The 22,487-nt window shown below is 46.7% G+C and overlaps 1 protein-coding gene across 3 annotated transcripts in view; it reads right to left on the reverse strand.

Moving 5' to 3' along the window:
• Positions 1–695: 695 nt before the first annotated feature.
• Positions 696–22,487, reverse strand: part of WDR26 (WD repeat domain 26) — a 35,889-nt gene continuing 14,097 nt past the window's right edge. For 2 of the 3 annotated variants that reach the window (XM_042975386.1, XM_042975383.1), the window contains exons 7-14: positions 17,338–17,476; positions 12,764–12,904; positions 9,820–9,939; positions 7,700–7,845; positions 7,314–7,392; positions 6,849–6,978; positions 3,709–3,894; positions 696–1,420 (exon numbers count right to left, since the gene is read on the reverse strand). In XM_042975386.1, the coding sequence (XP_042831320.1) occupies positions 1,395–1,420; positions 3,709–3,894; positions 6,849–6,978; positions 7,314–7,392; positions 7,700–7,845; positions 9,820–9,939; positions 12,764–12,904; positions 17,338–17,476 (967 nt within the window). In that variant the 3' untranslated portion in view covers positions 696–1,394. The remainder of the gene's footprint in view (positions 1,421–3,708; positions 3,895–6,848; positions 6,979–7,313; positions 7,393–7,699; positions 7,846–9,819; positions 9,940–12,763; positions 12,905–17,337; positions 17,477–22,487) is intronic. The other variant, XM_042975384.1, reaches the window with a different exon arrangement.

Consider the following 22,487-nt stretch of genomic DNA (forward strand, 5'->3'; position numbering starts at 1 on the left):
GGAGGCTTTTGGCTTCTTTCAGATGTGAACTTGTCAGGATTAAAAGTGCTTTCCCACGGAGGAAACCTTTCCTTGAACTACCAGGGGAGGGGGAGGCAAAGACTACCCACAGCACCAGTTTGGAATGAGGTTCAGTATGGCAAGATCTGAAAAACTGAGAAGGAGCGTTCTGTACGTGTACGTCCCTCGACAGGTCAAAACGTTACGGGCAGTTCAGACACAGGACTATGAGGTGTGAAACCCAGTTTCGGTCTGTGGCCTGTGGAGTCTTCTAACACGCTGGGTCATGCTATGAACTTCCCCGGTGGTCACACCTGCTTTCCACTCGTGCCGGACCCCACCAGAGCAGACCTCCAAGCCGGGAACAGCTCGGAACGTGCTTTGCGGAAAGCCTACACTGACTCACTACCGAGCTCTCCTGTTGGTACAGGCTTAAAATTCTCTTTTGGAATCTTGAATTTCTTCGACATCAGGTACTGATGTTCCTTCGGGGAAAAAAAAAAAACAAAAGGGGGGAAACCTCCAAGGGGTTACTCTGGATTTCCTGTGTAATGTCCTTCCAAGCTCTGTTTCTGACCAAGTCTCATGTGGGATTCCGGAAGAGCGTCAGTTTTACTGCGTATCTTAAGTCATAGAGGAAACTTTTTTTTTAAGCTGGTTTAGATTCCAAATGTATACAAATGAAGTCACTTTAATCCTATAAATACTTCTTAATTTATTTTTAAAAAATTGTGCTGTTAACCCTTTTACGGGGCAACAAGCTATGTGAAAAGTACAAAACTTTTTGTCAAATGTAATATTGAGAGTGCTTTTGACATAGTTCACTGGTTTGTCATCTGGATCAGTATCTACTGCGCAACGGGCAAAGGCTAGAATCCATGAACCAAGCTGCAAAGATCTCAAGCTAAATAAGGCGGAAAGATTTGGAGAAACAAAAGAAGGAAATTCTTTCCTATCCAATGTGTACTCTTCAGACTAATGCACTCCTTCTATCAAGCCTTCTAAACTGTTAAATAAAGTTTTCCAAACAAGCATTTAAACTTCATTACACAGAAGAGCAACAAGAATGGTGTCCCACCAGACAAAAGGCAGGAGGGAAAACAATATATATACGGAGTTCGGTGGGTAAGCCTGAATGTAGCACAGTCCTTCACAACCGATGGGGGCGATTCAACATGGCGTCCAACAACGTTCTAACGACGTGCTTCATCTCAACTGGTTACTATGAAGCAAGGTGTAAATGTTTGGCCCCAATCGGGCTTCAGAAATGGTTCTTTTTTTCATGACGAGCATGTCTGTCCAGCTATCAATCATGTTTGTTTGCACCAAATCCCAAGCCATTAAAATACGACTAATTTTAAGTTAAACAGAAGCCGTCTGCTCCACACTCGCCATCAACTATCCATGCTACTGCATTCCTCTGAATGAAGACAAGACGAAATGTGTTTGGAGGGCGGGGAGGAGGTGGGGGGGGGGAGGGGGAGGGGAGAGGGGAGGGGAAGAAAAAAGTTACCAGTTAGTAAGTTTTAATATCAGCATCATGACATGACAACCCGTACTCCCACTGAAAAATAATCACGCCAAGGCACACACTTGACATTTCCACCATAATCATTAAAACCAAGTGTTTGTATCATGTCTTAACTTAGGACAGTCTACATCCATTACTCTGTTCCCCAAGTGAACGATCACACTAGACTCTCACGGCCCTGCGACCGTGGCCTCGCTTTGCCCGTCTCAAGGTCTGCAGTCATCAGCCTCCCCTCTCTGGCTGTGGGTCAGCCACACACAACACACACAACACACCCACTTAGAGCGCACAACTCAACAGTTACTACCGGTACGTCCACAGGACTGTACAACCATCACCTCCACCAACCGCGGAATGTTTTCGTCGCCTGTTGGCACTCATCCGCAAACACCAGCCCCCAGCCCGTCTACTTTCAGTGTCTGGGGGTATGCCTGCTCAGGACGTTTCATACAAACGGAATCACACTCAGCGGTCTTTCGTGCCATCCAGGCTGTAGCAGCGTCACCGCCTGTGAACTCTACCGTTATCATAAAAGGATCTTACTTAGGGTGTCATGGTTTTTGGAGGTTGTTTTCTTCAGCCTCACCTATACTTTTCAAAATTTCTATTCCAAACAGGTGTTCATTTAAAAAAAAAAAAAAAAAAAAAAGTTTCTTCGAGTGGGGGATAAAGAACCAGAAGAGTGCTACATAGAAGGCCTAACAGCCACATACCCAGTTACACAGAAGCATTTTTCCTGTTTTAGGGCTATCTGTCTCTGGCTCTATCGATGTTCCCAAAACCCAAGGCAGAGTTGTTGACCCGGACCAGAGCTCAGAGCCACACCACATCTGGTGCATCCGCATCAACTAAGCACCCCCCCCACCCCCCCCCCCCCCCGGCAGCACAGTGGCTCTTCACTGTCATAGAGAGAGAAGCTCAAGGGTGTGTCTAAAATAAATCCACTTAGAAGGTCAATCTGTTACTACAGACCGAAGATTCTTCTTCGCCTTCAAATCTTACTTGAAGAGACAAATTCCAAATGACTGATAAGGTTAGAAACGCACGTACGACCAGTGACAGACGTATGCAACGTCTCTATCAGAGCCCCGGCCCAGAAACTGAAACACGACAACGAATGGAGCGGAGGCTGAGTCCTCATGGCTTTCCCTGAGGAAGCGGGTCTGCCGTACGGTGACGCACAGGCCAACGGCCCGTCGGGCCCTGAACCACTGAGCAGTGGTTCACAAACTTCACCCCTGTCGTCCTTCAGGCTCCCGCTCTCATCTGACAGCAGCTGGTTGCCTTTCTGGCTCATTTATGTGGGACAAAATGAACGCAAATCTCCTCTCGGTTTTCTAGGTCAGGGACTTCCTTCTAAGCAAACAAAACACTTCACCTGCTCTGTGTGAAAGCGGAGTTAAGTCCTTTCCATAAACCTTCTCATCACGTCTTCCCTCCAGCCACAATGTCTTGCTCAACGGAGCCTTGTCCTTCACTGTTCACTTCCTCGCTCTGGGCCTGCTTCGTTACCAAGCGTTCCAAGGTCGTGAGAAAACCCTCTTGGATTCGGGACTCGAAGGCCGGCAGCGCTCGAGTGAGGCCTGGCCCAACTCCGTCTGGAGCCCTCCAGAACTGAGGGTAAACATGTCTCTCGGAGGGCCAGGAGGATTTGTGCAAGACTGCACACGAACGACCAGGCCGGCATGCTGCCTGGCCCCAAGGTACGGGGGAAGTTCAGTTTCCTTCCCTCTCCTCTGCACAGGGGCTGGGGTGCCACGTGGTGCCATACGGGTTTATTTTTAAGAGTCAAATCCATAATCAAGATCGTTCTAAAGTGGTTCACATTTTGGATAATGGCTAGTTCTTGTGGGTATAAAAATATAAAATGCTTCCTGCATCATGAAGCAAGATGATTTTCCATATGCTGTTGAACTGACCACAGCCAGAGGATATGAAGGAGGTGGCACATTCCAGTTTATTCTCCCCACTGTCACCGCGCACACACATGCACACACGTGCACACCCCCCACCCCCCGCCTCTCACATTGCTTACACTCCTGTGAAGGGAGAGCGTATACAGCCTCTAAATGAGGGAGAACATAAATTCTGTCCCACGCTTAAAAGTCCTGCAACTTTACAACGAGTGGGGCCCTGTTCCACCGGGAGGGAGCCTGGCTGCCGTGCAGTGGGGTTACCTTCAATATTCTGGTGGTCTATAAAAGGTGCTGGTCCCCATATTCTAACAGTGCCGTCGTCGGAGGCGCTGGCCATCAGGGATGGGATCTGTGGGTTCCAGCTCACGCAGTTGACTGTGCGCGTGTGCCCTGTCAGCTCCGCGATGGGCAGTTCACTACGTTTGTGCCAGATGTAAACCTTGTGATCTGAACAAACGGCAATTCAAAGAAAAGTTAGGGAGTTGTCCTACTGACCTTCAATTTATTATTCGTTACACACAGAACATGTGATGTGATTATCAAGATGTGCCACGAGCAGCTCAATAAATTACCTTCCGAAAAAAGCCATTTTAATAAAATACACATTTTCCCTGTTAAAGGTGATTGATTAGCCCTCAAGTCATCACAGAATCTGCAACGTTCTGTAAGACCTGAGCAACAGTCTAGATCTTCCGACGTGAACAAACCTAGGACAGGGACAATAAATGCTAGGGAAACCGGACGTGACAGAAAAACTATGTGTCCAAATTCAGCAACAGCAATGACGCAGGTGACAGCGGACCCCTCGCAGGGTGTTTAGCGCACACTAGGTCCCGGACACCGTGTCCTGGGCCTACACGGTGCTGCCCACGCCCTTTCCGGGCTCGGGGACAGCGGAGGCTCCGGAGCCGCGGCTACTCAATGCCTGGCCACCCCCCACCACCGACCAGCCCCGTTGCTGTGGACACATAACCCGCTCCTGGCGACACTGCAGCCGTAAAGGAGGGACTGGACTTACCTCATCACGCACGAGGGTAAAATTAGTTTGTGTATGGAACAGAGTTTTGAAAAGAGCCTGGCACAGAGGAGACACCACGTGTTACCATGAAGTGATGGTCCTTAAACAGAGGGCAGAATCCTGGCTGAGTTAGAAAAGCATTCAACCTCAAGACGGGCCACTAGTGGCCAGCGTGGGAGCTCCTGGTGGGGGGGCGGTCAGTCCTTTATGGAAAAGGACGACGTCCTGGCTTCAGAACGTCTAACGTGACGACGTGAGGCTGGGGCTGCCTCTGAGCATCCTGCGTGCGTGTGTGAAGCGAAAGCGGAGACCCCCGCAGGAGAACTAGCGGAGCTCGCCTAGAAGGCGTATGCTGCTCGATCGTTTCTCCTTGCGTAAGAAGAAAAAACACGGACAAAGACCGGCAGATTAGCCACGCTTCCCCCCGAACTGGAGGAGCTCCCAAGAAGGACACCACAGGTCCGAGGAGCGTGAAGGTGCCTGAGCACTCTGTGAGCACACACCCACGGAGTGTGCGGCTGAGGCAGGGCTCAGGGTCAGAGCCACCGGCTTGCTGACCGAGCCCTGCCGGCTGCCACCGTCCAGGGCACCCACAGCTCATGCAAGGGCAAAAAAATAAAGCAAGTTTTTTTTATATCACCAGCACAATGAACACGCTTGAGCGACAGCAGAACTCTTCTGGGAAAAGGTTTCCTCATTGCTCTATTTTATACTGCTGTTCACGTGTTTGGGGATTTGGAAGGTTCTTGAAATATTTTCCTTGCAAACGAACGACAGGTGGATTAATGTGACCGTCTCGGGACAGGAGACATTCACTACATCCGCTTGGTGCTCAGGACGTTTTCAGAACCGCTCTACCACCCGGACTTGAGAACGCGCGTCTCGCTGTTTCAGGTGTGTGTCACTTGTAGCCCCGAATAGAACATACTGTGCTGTGCTCACAGTATTCATCGTTAGTTCAAAGTCTGCTCGGGGCCTAGAATGAAGGACCGTGTCACTGGCGACAGAGGCGGCCAGACGGCTCTCCGGGCATTTCTAGGGCACGTGTGCCATTCGGAAGGGCTGTGAGGCTGAAGAGGGGGGAGCAGGGCTGCGAGAGACCCGGGGGGAAGTGGACAGGCAGGCAGAAGGCTTCCCAAGTGTGGACCGTGTCAAAGTAGGAGCCAAGGCGGAATCCGGGCGAAAACAAATGATTAAACTACCAGGAAAAAAAAAAGGATTTCTAACTGCAAAGACATAAACTTTTCAAAAGTGTCACCTACAAACCACTCTTCTCAATCTGATCGGATTTTTTTTTTTTTTTTTAGTGGAAGAAACAACAGATAAATTCGTACGCTTCATATGAATCCCTAAAGGTCTTTGTCCTGCTTCTTTTTTTTTTTTAAAGTTTACTTTTGAGAGAGTGAGTGAAAGTGGGGGAAGGGTAGAGAGAGAGGGAGAGAGAATCCCAAGCAGGCTCCATGCTGTCAGTGCAGAGCCCAATGCGCGGCTCGAACTCATGAACCGTGAGAACATGACCTGAGCGGAAATCAAGAGTCCGACACTTGACCGACAGAGCCACCTGGGGCGGCCCTGTTCTGGTTCGTAAGTACATCTCATACTCAGAGGAAAAATTCCTGTGTTACTCTGTGATCCTCTGTGTACTGACAAGACAGGGGTAGCAAACATGGAACATTAGCAACATAATCCAGTACCTTGGTCTAGGTTGTAAAACTAGATTCAGTATTTTTAAAAGTGACTTAAATAACTTGCTGCCCTAGTACTTAAAACAGTAGAGTGGGTACTCAATGTGGCCAATGAAAATTTTCAGTAATTTCCCACGACTTGTATTTCTATTACCTTAAAAGGTACACTAACTTTCAGTACTTACTCACCTATCTATGTTGCATATTTTAAACAATTTCTCTCTTAAACCGGACTACTTTGGGAACAAGCCTGCCTGAAACACTGATGTTAGCCAACTGGAGAGCACATTTGCTCTGAAAGGCAGTAGAGACTCTTCTAGAACTTCAGCTTTTCTGAGACTGTAAGAATTATCAAACTCTATTGTTCTCTTTGGCCATTACAAAACCACTAAAGATTTAGCGATCATCAATTTTGTCTAAGTTCAGCTAAATCATCATAATCAACCAGACTTTTTAGATCCTACTAACCTCTGAATGCCACCAGCCTCATGAAAAGAGCAGGCCGGCATTTGAAAGAGTTTGGATTTAAGTAAACCTTGATGTGACGCACGCACCAAGCGTGACCAGCGCTCTCTTACGATTTTTACCCGTGTTAACACCCTGAATCTGCCCGGCAACACGGCCACCTTCACACATGGAGACGGTCACCGAGCTCCCACCCCATCCGTACACACGCTCCAACAGTGCACACAACTTACCTTCGCTGCCACTAGCGATGAAGTCTTCGTTATGGCCTCCAAAACATGAATGAATTGTATAAAACCCTTGCGTGACACCTTGATACTTTCTTACTAAAACTCTGTCTTGCAAGTCCCATAAATGAACTCCCTGTAGGCAAAAGAAAATGGACATATTTATTCTCCCTCAATTCAAAAGAATTTTAAAAAGTCATCTGTGAATTTCCCTTTGCTCGATGGAACAGTTTTAGTTTCTCGTTACGCAAAATGCCAACATTCTGATAAATTTATGGTTGACTCTACACCTTTAAAGGTCAAACATATGAGGTAAAATTTAAGAATCTGTAAAAACAGCAGTCTTGAAGAAAAAGTATTTGTAGAAATATTCGTTTACACACACACACACACACACACACACACACACACCCCAAAAATCGCAATTAAAATCTGAACTACACTAACTCTTTGAGAGAAGGATAAGCTTACCTGAGTTGCTACATTTAACAAAGCTAACCGGCCATTCTTGGAAATAGTAAAAGACATAATGGGGTGATCTTCTTGTACTCTGTAACCAGAAAATAATCTGTCAGAAGCAACATACTGAAAATCATCATACTGAAAATCATTCAAATTATCAAAATGTAACCTGTTCTACTAGCTTAAAGACCACAGTTCTGTCTGTAGTCGCCGCTACGCACTATTTTAATCAAGGAAGAAAATCTGAGTTTCTGGTTACTCGGCACCACCAGACCCGCCAATCCAAACAGTCAAACCAAATCCACAACATAAAAACTCTTCTTCTACAATAGCAAGTTCCACCACACGTTTTAACATAAATCAATGAATATTTAACGGATACAAAAAATAGTTACATGTTCCTATCTGTAAGGTCCTCGAAGTTGTACCCCCGGATTCGCTGGTGTGTATCTGATGCCAGAACCGTCTTGCCGTCGCTCAAGCACCAGAGGCATTGCACTCTGACCCCTTCCCAGGAGTCAAGGAGGTTACCATCTAAATCCTGAGGAGAGAAGCACCATTTAGTCCCAAAGCTGACCAGCACGTGGAAAGCAAACAGAAAGAATCTCTTGGCAATGTCTTTCTGCAGCAACGTTTGTTTTTTCCTGATCTCAACTTAATTGTTCCACGACTGGTTTTAGTCACAAAAATTTGAATACAGGGCAAATTTCATTACAACAATAAAACTGTTGGGAGGGGGAGAGAACCTCTGTAAAATCCATCTTTCCTTCAACAACCAGCCAGGCACAGGCAAATACAATAAATAGAAAGAAAGAATCCCTAAATTCCAAGTAAGGGCCTCGCTACTATTGGAAAAGAATTCAAATGCTCCTTTAAAATGCATTATACTGAGGTTTATCCTAACCACTCAGAAGCTGTGATCTGGAAAAGGTTGCTGACACGGTAATTGCAGCTTTACGGAAGCCAGAACGTGCTACAACACTTTAAAAACTTGTAACGTGCTCCAATGGGTAATGTGTTCTACAGATCAGAGCTCCCAGGATTATCATCTTGTTGAATGTTCCAAGGTCGGAGAGGCACCCTGTTCCCGTTCCCCAGGGGGCCGGGCTGCCAAGTCCTTGTCCCGAAGGGGTCAATACCGTAGGGGACGGCGGGGTCGGCAGAGACGTCGTGGTCATCTTGCAGCCAGGGACTTAAGAACAAACGGCTTAAATGCTGCCACGTACAGCGTGGTGACTAACTTGCAGATTGAGAGTTGCTAAGAGGGTATATCTTAACAGTCCTCACGACAACTTTGGATGCTAGTGGACAATTACCGTGGTCGTAATTTTCAACGCACACGAACATCAAGTCATTACGCTGTACCCCTGAAACTAATATAATGTTACGTGTCAGTTATCCCTCCGTTAAAACAAAGCAAAACGGAGGGAGTAAGAAATAAAAGTAGGACAGTGCATTAGCCCACGAATAGAAACTCCACTTAAAAAATGGGAAGATCACACGTAGATCAATACACTGTGCTGAGACGACTGGGAACAAAAAAAGCACTGGGGGCTTGTAAGCAAGCACGTGTCCCATGGCCAGCGTAACGGAAGGCCCCCCAGTCTGTAACGACCACGTAAGTCTTCACGATACGCATCTCCGGCGACATTTAGCGATTTACGGGATTCAGGATCTTGTTTAATTCTGGTCTTAAAAACATGTCTCGAAGTGCCCCTGGCACTGAGCCTCGAGAAGACAGGGCCTGATGACATCACACCCCTGGCAGAGCTGGCCTCGTGACAGGACTCGTCACAGGATTGTCACCTAGTACTTCTGCTCGTCAGACAGCCAATCCAAGATCAGCAGGGCAGATGCTAATCAAAAGACATTTCAAATAACGACTGGAAGGCTCTCTGGTAGCTCTCCTCACCACTTTTAGTCCTCAAATACTTAAGACCACCTGCTCATGAAACTCAGCATATTTTTGATACAAAAAACCTAAAACCTCAAAAGAATAGTAAAATATTTTTCAATCCTATACATTAGAAACTTGTTTATGAGAACAAAATGCTCAGTAGAATAATTTTTTACGTCTTACTAAACTCAAAGTCCATAGTTTGTATAAAAAGGAGAACAGACAGTTCTGCACACTCTGCTCATTCAGAACGAGCGCAAAGCAGGTCTTCGTGGAACGTATCTTATACGAGATACCAAGGCAAAGCGACTATTTTAAACTTTTTTTTTTAACGTTTATTCATTTTTGAGAGAGAGAGAGAGAGAGAGAGAGAGAGAGACAGACAGAGCATGAGTGTAGGAGGGGCAGAGAGAGAGGGAGACACAGAATCGGAAGCAGGCTCCAGGCTCCGAGCTGTCAGCACAGAGCCTGACGTGGGGCTCGAACCCGTGAACTGTGAGATCACGACCTGAGCCGAAGTCGGACGCTTACCCAACTGGGCCCCCCAGGCGCCCCGGCAAACGAACTATTTAAACACAACGAAGAACAGAGGCGTGGAGAGGCGCACGACATACTCACACACTGATAGAACTGGCCGCGCTGGCCTCCGGTCACAAAGCGTTTCCCGTCTGGATTCCAAGCCACACTTGTTAAACTGTCCTCGTGAGACTGGCTCATTTTTGTCCTTAGCTCTCCCGTCTACAGAGGAATAAAACTGTGGATAAGACCTTCAGATATTCTTCTAAAGGGAACGTATAAAGAAAAGCCAACAGTGACTGGGCTATCTGGTTAGTTTAGTCCTCCTAACTGGAGAAATGAACTATTTTCACCAGCCTCATAAAAAGCAAACGAACAAACAAAAACACCGCAGCCTCAAAGAGAAATTAATTAAGAATATGGTGAAAAGCTCAGCGCTGCAGGCCTGTTCCTTCTGAGTTCCCACTTCTCCTCACTCCATAGTCCTTTACAGATTTATTCTAAAATTGCAGTTAATGCCATTAGCAGTTCCTCACGAACACGATTAATAGATTGAAAAACTGTGCCCTTGAACTAGGGCAGGGGTGTTCTAAATTATGTCAAATTTTATACTCAAGATGCTCAAAATGTAGTAGGGAAGATGGGAAGAGAGAAAGGAAAATTATTTCTCTGATATCTAATTTGTTTAAGTTTATTTATTTAGAGAGAGAGCATGTGTGCGTGAATCCCAAGCAGGCTCTACGCTGTCAGCGCAGAGCCCGACACGGGGCTCAAACCCACAAACCGTGAGATCATGACCTGAGCCAAAATCAAGAGTCAAACGCTTAACTGACTGAGCCACGCAGGCACTCCGATATCTCATTTTATCTCAACTAAAAGTCCCAGAAAAGAAGAACTTTTGTACTGTTTGGCGTAGCCACTTTAAAGTATTCCCAACTACGAAAGACTGTTTAGTGGTTACAAAACTGAAACATCCTCCTCTTATTTTTTCTAGGTTATTCAACTTAGAAGGTAGACACATACCATTTAATCTAGTCTCGATTCCATTTTGTTCATGGATTAGAAAGGCTCTGAGAGAGATTAGCTGCCCTTGATGTAATAAAAAGTACATGGGCATAATTTTCCTGTGAGAAATGGGTAATCAAAAGTAAAAAGAAAACAGTGAAAACAAAGTGTAGGATCAGGAAACGGGGCCAAGTAATAAAAGCAAAGAGGACACTAAACTAGAAAACCAGAAGTCTCCCTGATTTTCCCTGGTCCAGCAACGTTAAAACCTTCCCCCGTATCGTTAATTGCTCTCACCTACTTATCTTTTTGGGTTGCTAGAGAGAAACAGTTTAGAACCACAAGTACACACGCAACAGCTAAATCCTCCACACTTCCTGTCACAAACACGTTAGTACACATTTCTGTAGGCAGAAATGGTCTTTTCTTCTGTTACGCTCAGGACAGCACGTATGTGAGTATGTAATTACGAAACAACCTAAAAATATAAAGGAATAAGGTGAAAATGGACTACGTAACAGGTCCGCTGAGTAACACACAAGCAAACAGGCGAGCTAGAACATCGTGTAACCGTCTAGAAACTCAAAACTGACCCACAGGAAGACTGTGGCCACCATAAATCCTGAGTCTACCACTGTAGAGTTATGACGACATGTCTTCCTTTGAATGGGGGAAAACAGCTTTGACGGAAAAAACCCCTTTGGTCTTTGAGGGGAGATTCACTTCAGGCCCGTTTTGCTGAGAAAGCCACGGACTCTCCTGTGCCTTGCCGCTCCCCGAACCGGATCCCGAACACACGCTGCGCGCACACTGCTTTGATAAAAATGGCACTAGCAGGGCGCTGGGCGTGTCTGACCATGAAACGAATGTTAGATATTAGAGGATTAATTATAGCTAATGTCAGGTTAAGACGGGAGCGCGTGTTATACGGGAGAACGTTATTTTGTAGCAGGTACGTGCTTAAATATTTGGGATAAAACATCCTATGTGTTATTTCCTTCCAAACGTTTTGGATGTGGGGGTCTATGTGAGTGTGTATGCACGTCCTCATGCGTGAGCACACACGTGTCCACACAGAATGTACGGAATGTTAACTGCCGAATCCAGGGTGCTGGGCCCAGGTCACCGCTGTATTCCTCCACTTTTGAACGTTTTCCTTAAGAAAGTGGGGTCTCACACATGAACAGCAAGTGAGCGGTGACAGAACCGCCCGGGGCAGCAGCAGAGCGAGAGTGTGGCCGGTCACCTTCAGGGGTACCCCCTGTGCACACTTCTGCAGAGTTTGAGCTCCACTCTCTCAGTAAAAACCAACTCACTTCCAGGCCCCCGGACTCCCAGGCCTAGCTCATCAGCTCGCATTTTTACATTCAAACCACAGCCCGGACCACGCTCTGGCCTCGCGTCAGAAAAGCGAAAAGAATGGCATCGAACCAGCCATCTTGCAGAAGGAAGTTAAAAAAACCAAAACAACCCTCAAATTGTAACTATAAGGTTTCCCAAACATAGTACAAAATTAATGGCGGGAACTTAATGCTAATTTTTAAAAAATGGGACCCTAGATAAAGGCCAAGTTTTCATTTAGAGACAGCAACAGAGCGCTTACTACTGAGAGCTGAAACTTCCTTTGTTTCCCAGATTAGATGAGACCACCAAACACAGGCCAGGGGACAATGGTGTGGCCGCCAGGTGAGAAGTCTGACCCCGCAGGGAGGCTGTCACATGGCAGTTCCGCGTACATCAAACGACGAAACCACAGGGCATCCTCTGGGGAGGGCAGGGGTGGGGTGGGTGGGGAGAGTCCCACAGTCAACAGCGTCAAGTCCACCATTCCTGAAAATACTCATTCCTCTTTCTTTTCAAAACTCTATCATGCTCAGCATGATATTTAGCTTTATACATTCGGACACCTGGGCTCCATCCGACGGATTCTCTTTGCTAAGGGGGCCGAATGGCTCTGCTCTACGGGAGAGTCGAGTTTCGAGTGTGTGGATGTGCAGAACGGCTTTCCTTAAGGGCCGAAGCAGGGACGGAACGCGCTCACCTGTACGTTCCAGAGCCAGAGTTCAGAGCAGTCGTCTGGGCCACACGCAACAAGATAGTTGTCATCCGGACTCCACGCGATGTAAGAAACGCCGTACGCGTGTCCTTCTAAAGTCTTAAGCAGTTTTAGCAGGTGTGTGTCCTAAGGGGGAAAGAGGCCACTTGGTTAGAGTCCCCAGAGTCCATGTCCTACTTCAATGAGCTGCGAGGTATACTCTGAGAACGTAATTCACTCTGAGGAAGTTTTCACAGATTTCACCAATCTCCCAGCTGAAGCCCAAACAGCTTGCTTCATAAAGACACGTCCACACGGCAACATCCAGTAGGCATCCACCACGCACCAGGCCCCGTGTGCCAGAGGCCAACATAAGGACACAGGCCGTTACCTGGTGATGCTCTCAGGGACACTGAAAGCAGGTGTAGTCACAGCTACGTTTTCATTTTTGAAAACTGCTTTCTTGAGACACAACTTAGGTACCACCCTCTCAAAGTATATGACCTAGTGAATCTAGAACATTCCGTGGCCTCACAAAGAAGGCCCGTACTCACTGGCAGTTACTGCCCCCACCTGCCTCCCCTGGCAGCCACTCCTGTCTCTCTGGATCTGCCTATTCTGGACGTTTCGTACAAGTGGAGCCATCCAATATGGCGTCCTCTGCGATCGGCCTCTTTCACTCTGTGCGTCTGCGTGGTGTTTCCAGAGCCCATCTGTGTCGCAGCCGGGGTCAGCATTCCGTTCCTTCTCCCTGATAAATCCTCCATTTGTGGACACGTCAGACCCCGTGTACCCACTTGTCAGCTGACCAACACGGGACCGTTTCCATGTTTCTGGCTACTGTATCTAATGCCGTCATGACCGTGGACAAGTCTCCTCTGAGTCCACGCGCGTGAGTGGAGCCGCCACCTCTCTGTGTGACACCGAGGAGCGGCCACAGTCTTCTGAGCTTCTGGCTGTGGCTGGGCAGGACGAGCACGGTTTGGCAACAGCGCCTCGTGTAACCCTCATCAGTCTCCAAGGTTACCACCCCCCCTCGCCCCCACGGTACAGGGAAGGGCGCAAAGTCTGTGAACGTGGAAGGCCTGCCCCTGCCCGGGCCCTAGCGTGAGCCGTGTGGAAGGGACCGCGCCGTGAGAGGGGAGGTGGCGAGTGACAGGGCTGAAGAGTGGGCACCTTCACTTCGGGCTAAGGGTGAGAGGAGAGCCGCCGACAAGTTTTAAACCGGGGGCTATGGGACGTGACATCTGGCTTAGGACGGGGACTACGGGATGTAACATCCGGCTCTAGGAGGACGTGGAAGGTGAATCTGAACGAACGGACACAGGAAACATACACTCATAAAGAGCTGACACCACAGCCATTAACAGTTAAGACAGGCCATCCAAACAAAAGTCTGGACCGAAAGAGGTCACACACAACAGAATGGGACGACCTGTACATTTTGGTTGTGGGAACAGGAAACGGGGGCAGGAAGCAAGGAGTTCAGTTTTAGGTTTGGTCAAAGATAGAGACCAGTATCAAGCCTGCAGGATTCCAACGGCGAGGACCCAAAAGTAGTTAGGGATGGGTCTGATAAACTACTCCGATAAAAATAGGTTGGGAGATTTTTCCAGAAATGTAACTGACCAATGGATGTGTTTAATGTACTTTGTTTCTTCACTGGACCCTAAGTCTAGCATTTATTCAATCGCCTTGTCCAAACCGCCGTTGTTTGACAAAACTAACTAGGTAACGCTACGACTGCCTGTGATTCCTCTCTGGGAGAAGGCTAACAGGCGTGGGGATCCGTACAAAAACAGAGAGTCTCCGGCATAATTTAACAGGGAAGTCTAGGCTTTTGGACCGGCTCAGGATCTTCCAGCAAGAAACTCTCATTCGTGGCGGTCCTTCGTATCTACCCAAAGATTCACTTCTAAACTGATGACAAACTACTTTAGAAGTGTGTAACTAAAAAACGAATTGTTTCATGCACATTAATTAATCCTGAAAAAAAAAGCGCAAAACATCAATGGGGATATTAATACTAGGTTATTACGAGCACAGCGTCTCTATACTAACCTGTTCCAAGTGGCAATATCATGTTCATGGAATCCACTGAACTCTGCTTTAGATTTTGGGTGGGGAAATGAGTAAAATGTTTTTTGGGGGGCAAAGGTAAGAAAACCTGTTAAAAGAAATTAGGCACTGGAATCACACCAACTCAAACCTCAAAGGTCCCTACGTATTCTTTTTTCTATCTATTAAAACACACACACACACACACACACACACACACACACACACACACACACACACTCAAGAAGATTACCAACTTTCTTACAAGTTTTTCAGACAGTACTTGACATAAAATACCATCGTGCTAAACTCTAAAATCCACTGCATTTCAAATTGGAACAAAAGCATGAATTCTGCATGTCCCAAGCTACTCTGGCTACAAAAGCCCTTCACGTGGAACTCCTGTCCCGGCAACAGCACCCTGGGTGATACCAGCATGAAGGCCCAAAGTCCCCAGCAAAGTGTACAAGATCCTCCTCGACTGGCTGCTCCGTACATCATGAGCCTCGTCTCCTAGTCCGCAGCGTAGCCTCTTCCCGGAACTGCCCGGATGCCAGCCATGTCCTCCTGTACCTGGGGGCCAGTAGTAACTAGCTTGTCTAAGTAACCGTTTACTCCGTCTTCTCCGAAGACTTACTCGTCTTACTCTGCCCTCGCTCTCCAGCTCCGGTGGCGTTTCTTCTTTGAGGCCTTGTAGCACCCAGTATAGAACAATCACACTGTATGACCATGAGCTGGCAAGAAGGCCTCGCATAGAGCACGTGCTCAGAAAATAGGTGCCAAACGGTAGGAACTGCTACACGTCGTTGCCAAAAGAAAACGTAATAAAGCACAGCCTGATGTGCTTTCTTTCCAGACACGCTGCAGATAACTGCTGAAATGCGACTCCTTGGAATGGCACTCAAAGGCCGAGACTAGACCCCACGCTATTTTCCTAATCTGGTTTCCCGCTCTTTGCCTGACTCACCCTATTCTCTTATTTGAAGGTGGGGGAGGGCAAGGTAAGGTCCCTCTCGCCCCCAAATGCCCCTTCCTGTCTCCCTTGATGTCGTGCACATCAAGGTCAGACTAGGTGCGCTCACCTGAGCGGCAGGCCTGCGCTTTTGTGACCCTTTGTACATACTGCATGAAACTTCCTTCGCCTGTGGTCTGCAAGGAGTCATTCAGGAACAGAAACGGGGGTCTCTGAACTTGAATGGGACAAGTGCACATCTTTATTTTCACTAACCGCAGGCCGAAATTCAGTATTTCCTTCAATCTTGAATGAAGGCAATTAACAAGGCGGCATCAGGTGATACACGAGGGACATTCACATACTGAGTATTAGGAAGGATAAGGTGGCGGTTGACAGAAATCTCAAATATTTTCACAGCACGTTACTTGTTGCAGGTATCTTGAAACGCTGACGCCCATCACTACTTCAAATCTGATACTTGTTAGCTCTCTTGCTAGAACTTGTTATTTAATGCGTTAATAAAAAAGCACCACGTTATTATACTGTATCTGTTTCTATACTATCTTGACAACTCTATTTCAGCATACTTGGGCTTCCTATATGTTCTGGCTTATGCATTTAAAAATGTTATGGGGGGGGTCCCTCCAGAGTAGTACATGGTACAAAACGAGAACGCCTGCTTTATCGCAAAGGGTAGGCCTTGTTTACCTTTCATCATTCACAGCACATAGTAGGTACACAAATCTCGAGGTGTGTTCTCCAATTTGATTTTGTTTTAAAGTAATAAACTCCAAGCCCAACGCAGGGCTTGAACTCACAACCCTGAGATCAAGAGTTGCACATGCTACAGACTGAGCCAGTCAGGCACGCCTGATTCTTTTTTTTAAAGATATTTCCTTCTAGAGGCACCCGGGTGGCCCCGTCAGTTAAGCATCCAACTCTGGATTTCGGCTCAGGTCCCGATCTCACGGTTTATGAGTTTGAGTCCCGTGTCAGACTGCACTGACAGCGCAGAGCCTGCCTGGGATTCTCTCTCCCTCTCTCTCTGCCCCTCCCTCACTTGTGGTCTTTCTCTCTCAAAAATAATTAAATTAAAAAAAGAGATTCGGAAGGCAAAAGGGTAACAAGTCTTCTCCTAACTTGTGACACAGTGGATGCCGTACCAATCCGGAAATCAAATATTAGCACGCAAACCGGCAGGGGGCATTGAGAGCAGTGGGTCTGGAGTGAAACTCTTCCTGGATCTGAGCCTAACTCCGCCACTTACGAGCTCTGAGAGCCTGGGCACTTAACTTCCGCCTCAGTTTCCTCACACGGAAGCAAGAGGTGGGGGCAGAGGATGAAGCCAGATCTCGCGTGCACGGACTCCGTGCCGGCACGTAACGCGCACGAACTGTTGGTGTACGCGCATCATCTAGACAGCACAGCAAGAGGGAAGACACGACAAGAACGGGAGGAGAATGCTCAGAACTCATTTACGTGTGTACACTTCATTCGCTAACAAGCGGTCGATTCCATCACTGATTACCTTTTTGTCATCTAAACCCCCCCGCAGTAAAGTACATACCAGATCAACGTGCCATATGATAACGGTCGTATCTTTTGATCCTGTTGCTAGTTTAGTGCCATCGTTCGAGAATTTACAGAACCACACTTCATTACAATGCTCCGTAAGGATCTGCTGAGTGTAACACGGGAACTGTCTCCTAAAACAGAGAGGTCCACAAGTAATTCTTCGTTCAAAGCAGAGTAGAATAAGAACAACGAGAAAGTGATAGAACCGCGTGGAGATCAGAAACTTTACAAACGAGATATCAATGTCCTTATAAATCTGGAGAATCAAGTTTCCATAGTACGTAGAAAAAGATTATAATGACATCAGCCAAGGCCATCTCAGGGGAAATCAGTAATCCAGAGTCTCCTTCGATGCCCAAGTTTTTCTTTTTACCCCCGTTCTCAAGATTGAAAAAAGAGTAAAAGTATGCATCCATCAGAGAATTTTTTGGTCTGATTAAGTCAACTCCTATGAATAAAAATTAACAATCAGGTGTTCAAGTTTGTGTGAGCGGGCCGGCATCGGGAAGGATGTATGCTGACAAACAGAAGGACGACAGGCATCAGAGAGTCTGGGTCACAAGCTGTCGTGTCTGGCAGGTCACTGACCTCCTCTAGGCCTCCATTCCCTCATCTATAAAATGGGATTCATCTATACTTAACAGGGTTCTGCCGAAGATGAGAAAAACATCTCAAGATCCTGGAACACAACAGATACTCACGAGTGATCGCTAATTCTAATACCCCGCTGGGGGGAGCAGGAAGTGCGGTGTCCAGGAAGGGCTGCGGCGGCTGGCCACGTATCAGGTAGCTTCCCAGAAAGTGGGCAACCCCTTTAATGCGAGTCTCCATTTTTCCAACCATAAGCTTAGAGGGAAGGGGACATGCCTCCTGAAACTCCGTACGCAAGGGTGGAGTCCAAGAACGAGGCCGTGAAGGCAGGGTGGGGAGATGGCGCCTGACGCTCTGGCGGGCACCTCAGGGGCGGCAGTGATTGTTCTAGACTAAGGGCAGAGACTTCTACAATCACCAACCTAAAGAGGAGGCAGTTACCACAAGGATGACTGTTCTAAGCACCTTTTGAACCATTTTTAAACTCTCTTGACGTTTTCCAACCTCCGCAGCAGCACCTCGGACAGCTTCCTGAGCTAACCTGGCAAGGCTCTGGACCCAGCCCACCAGTCGCGGAGCCTGGCCACTTGGGGCTCCCGGCCACGTGACATGCGGCTGGCACAGCTGAGGAACTTGAGTTTTAATTTTAGTTTCTTTACGTTTAAGTGGTCACGTATAAATCAGTGACTACTTTGGGGACACTACGGCCCTGTAACGGTCTCTGTAAGATTATAAAAAAGGTACACATTAGTGGAGAAACTTTTCTTAACTCAAGTACACCTGACATTATGATAGAAACTGTCTTTCAGGCGTGTGGCGGTGCCTCAACCATTATGTTATCACCGCAACAGGTGTGTTCTACACGGACTGTGTTACCTGTGCTGTACTGTTCATCCCTGTGACTTGACGACCTTCTAAGTCTGTCTGGAAAAATGGTTTTCCCTATTTTTTTTACCCAACGAATCTAGAATCTAAAAATATATTTTTATCAATTCACCAGCCTGATAAGTAATCTAGATTTAAAACCAAGTTAACATTCTTTATCTGCACACAATGACCATCTACCGTAGCACTTGACTATCGGCAGGCTGCTTTAAACTTTCGGGTTGTCTATAAGTTGCTTTAATATTAAACGGTTATTCTATATCTAAAACACAATCGATACCAGCTGCCATTTAGTAGGCACTTTCTAGATGCCCTGCACTGCTGCGTACTTTACATATAGTACTGCTAATTCTCAAGACCAGCTTGCAAGGCAAGTAAACATCTCCGTCTTCGTAAGGCTCAGAGGACAAATACCGAATCTCACAGACCGATAACTGAATCGGGATTTAAACCTATGGCTCACTCTCCAAGACCAGTTTTCTTTCAATTATCATTTTTTAAGTTGCATTTTTCAAGACACTGTTGGATACAATTCCAGTCAAGTGGGTACTTTCAATACCAACAGTGCTTCCCCCCACTTTATGGGTAGTAATTGAGAGTGATGTCTTTTACTCAGTGAGAAACACCTTATATTTAGGCATAAGATACACAATAATTCAAATGGGCTAGATTGATCCCATGATCAGTGAAATGACAGATCTAAAACCAGAGCAATAAAATGTTCTTGAAAAGGACCAATTCGTAGTAAGAATTTAGGGCACAGATCATCCAGTCTACTACCGACAGTCATTACAGTAGTATTTAAATTGTCATTATTTTTATCGTTAAATAATTTCTGAAAAACAGCCCTCAGTTTATTAACAGCCTAATTTTAGATGTACACAAGTGAAAGCTGAGGACTTAGTTTTCAAGTAAATTTAAAATTTAAGATGGTGTTGGGGCACCTGGGTGGCTCAGTGGGTTGAGCGTACAACTTCAGCTCAGGTCATAATCTCACAGTTCGTGGGTTCGACCCCCAGATAGGGCTCTGTGCTGACAGCTCGGAGCCTGGAGCCTGCTTGGGATTCTGTGTCGCTCTCTCTCTGCCCCCACCCTGCTCACTCTGTCTCTCAAAAAAAAAAAATAAATGTTAAAAAAACTTAAAAAAGAAATGTAAGACGGTGTTAAAAATTGCACCTTCCCAAGTAAAAGAGAATAGTATAGCATTTTAATCAAACTGAATCTTCACATTTTAAGTTTCTATAAATATTTCATAATAATCTTTTACTAAAAACTCAACACTTACAAAGTTATCTATGGAAACATCCTTCCACTGGATGCTGGTGAAAAACCCCACCAATTTAACCAAAAATATGCATTCACTGTCACAGATACAAATACACGATCTAAAGAAAACTCTTCAGTGCTGATTAAGACTTCTACAAGTTCCCGTTCACTTATTCATAATCAATTCTCTGTCCTCCAGAGAGAAGAAAGAAAAGCTGGTATTTAGATTTCAATGCTAAGATTTAATTTATGAGAATACAGTTTTCTAGTTCCAATGCTAATCTTATTTCCCCAAGGGAGTAGAGTAGGTAAAAAAGACAGCAAAATTTCATTTGAAGACCTCTAGATGAAAGGGGAATAGCAGGAATTAAATCAAATCCAGGTTTTCCTCTCCTAGTTCAGCAACAGAGGAACAGCTCACCGTAAAGACGTGTATCCCAACGTTATGCCTGACGCATCCCTCCCCGGTGCCGTTCAGACGCACCCCTAAATGTCCCTCTAGGCTGACTCCCAGTGTTCTGGCTGGGAGAATCTGGGCAGACGGGAGGCCTTCACTGAGACAGGGAAGTTACGAGGAAGAGTAGACTCTTCAGGGACAGGAAGAGGAGAGGGAAGTCCACTTTGGACGTGCTGCATTTAAGATACTCGAGCAACACGCACAATTGTATTAAGGTCCAAGGCTTAGGAGATGAATTCTGCAGCCCTTGCCTGGACCCGGGCACCGTTAGAACCCAGAAGAGGAAGGCGGGATGACAAAAGAAACTGTCTGGAACACAGTTAATAAAGCACAGGTAACGAGCGGCAGCCAGCAGTGAAACCAAAGAGTCTGCAAAGCAGTCATTGGGTTTAAAAAAGAAACTGTTCGTCACCAACATCTGCAACAGTTACGGGGCTGTGCTGGCTGCAGAAATCTGAAGAGCGAAGGACACAGACGGTGTGACTGCACAGCCGGGAATTATCTTAAGCAGCAGACTCTGAGGCAGGTGTGTGTGCGTGTGGCGTGCACACTGGTAAGTAGCAGAAGCACAGAGTCAAAGTTTTATTTTGATTTTAAAAGACTACAGGGGAGACCTTCCAATCGACGGTGAGTTCTGAAAAGCATGAACTTTCACTCCCACGTAAAACTTCAGGAGTGCTTTCTACGCAGGTTCTAAGAGCCTGATCCCTGATCTGAGGGCAAGACAAAGTCAGACTAAACATTTTCCATCATTTACTTTCACAGGTCCTACTACAGACATTAAGAAAAACGCAGGTCCCGTGCTCATAGATTTGAGTTTCCGCACAGGAAGGCAAGCCCTTCACCCACCGACACCTCTTAAACCATAAAGGCCACTGCAAATAGCATTCTGCCAGCAACAAATTCATGCAATATTCAGCAATAAATTAAATCTTAGAAAGGCCTGGCTTCACAACTGCCTTAGTTTTAACACTGGTCTCACATTCCCCACAGGAGCTGCGAAGGATGAAACCATGTCGCTTTTTAACTATAATCTCCTACCTCTTTTCAATTGAAAGATTTAGAAATTCGAAGTTAAAGAACAACATTAAACAGTAAAACAGGAAAAAAGAAAAGGACTCTAATCCATCACTTTCAGCAAGTTTAAGACACACACCAAGTCATTATCCGCTAGGTGAAGGCCAACCGTCAGCCTCCTGTTTCCACTGCATCTGGGGAGGGGAGGCAACACCGAGCCACACACAGAGCGTTCTGTGCACGCCTGGACCACGCGCGCCAACGTTCGGGTTCCTGGACCCAAAGCCCGTCGCCATCCGCACCCTGGCCCCACCTGCCCGCACCGGGGCTTCTGCAGGGGCCTTTGGCAAAACAAACTGGGCACGCACAGCACAGCTGTTCGTGTTTGGTTCACCAGACCCAGATCGTCTCCCTCCTGAAGCCTGAAATATTTCCAGATTCGTTCTTTAGCACCTTATTTACTGAGAGAGAGAAAGAGAGAGAGAATACACGTGTGCGAGTGGGGGAGGGGCAGAGAGGGAGAGAGAGTCCCAAGCAGGATCTGCATGGTCAGCAACAGAGCCCAATGCGGGGTTTAAACCCACGAACCGGGAGATCATGACCTGAGCCGAGATCAGGAGGTGGATGCCTTACACAACTGAGCCCCCAGACGCCCCTGTTCTTCAGTGTCTTAAAAATTAGAGCTCAGCTTTAAAAAAAAAAAAAAAAAAAAAAAAAAAAAAAGTTCTTTTTTTTTTTAACATTTATTTATTATTGAGAGACAGAGAGAGAGCATGAGCGTGGGAAGGGCAGAGAGAGGGGGAGACACAGAATCTGAAGCAGGCTCCAGGCTCTGAGCTGTCAGCACAGAGCCCGACGCAGGGCTCAAACTCACAAACTGCGAGATCGTGACCTGAGCCGAAGTCGGACGCTTAACCGACCTAGCC

This window comes from Panthera tigris, chromosome F3 (assembly GCF_018350195.1).
Source record: "Panthera tigris isolate Pti1 chromosome F3, P.tigris_Pti1_mat1.1, whole genome shotgun sequence".
NCBI lineage: Eukaryota > Metazoa > Chordata > Mammalia > Carnivora > Felidae > Panthera > Panthera tigris.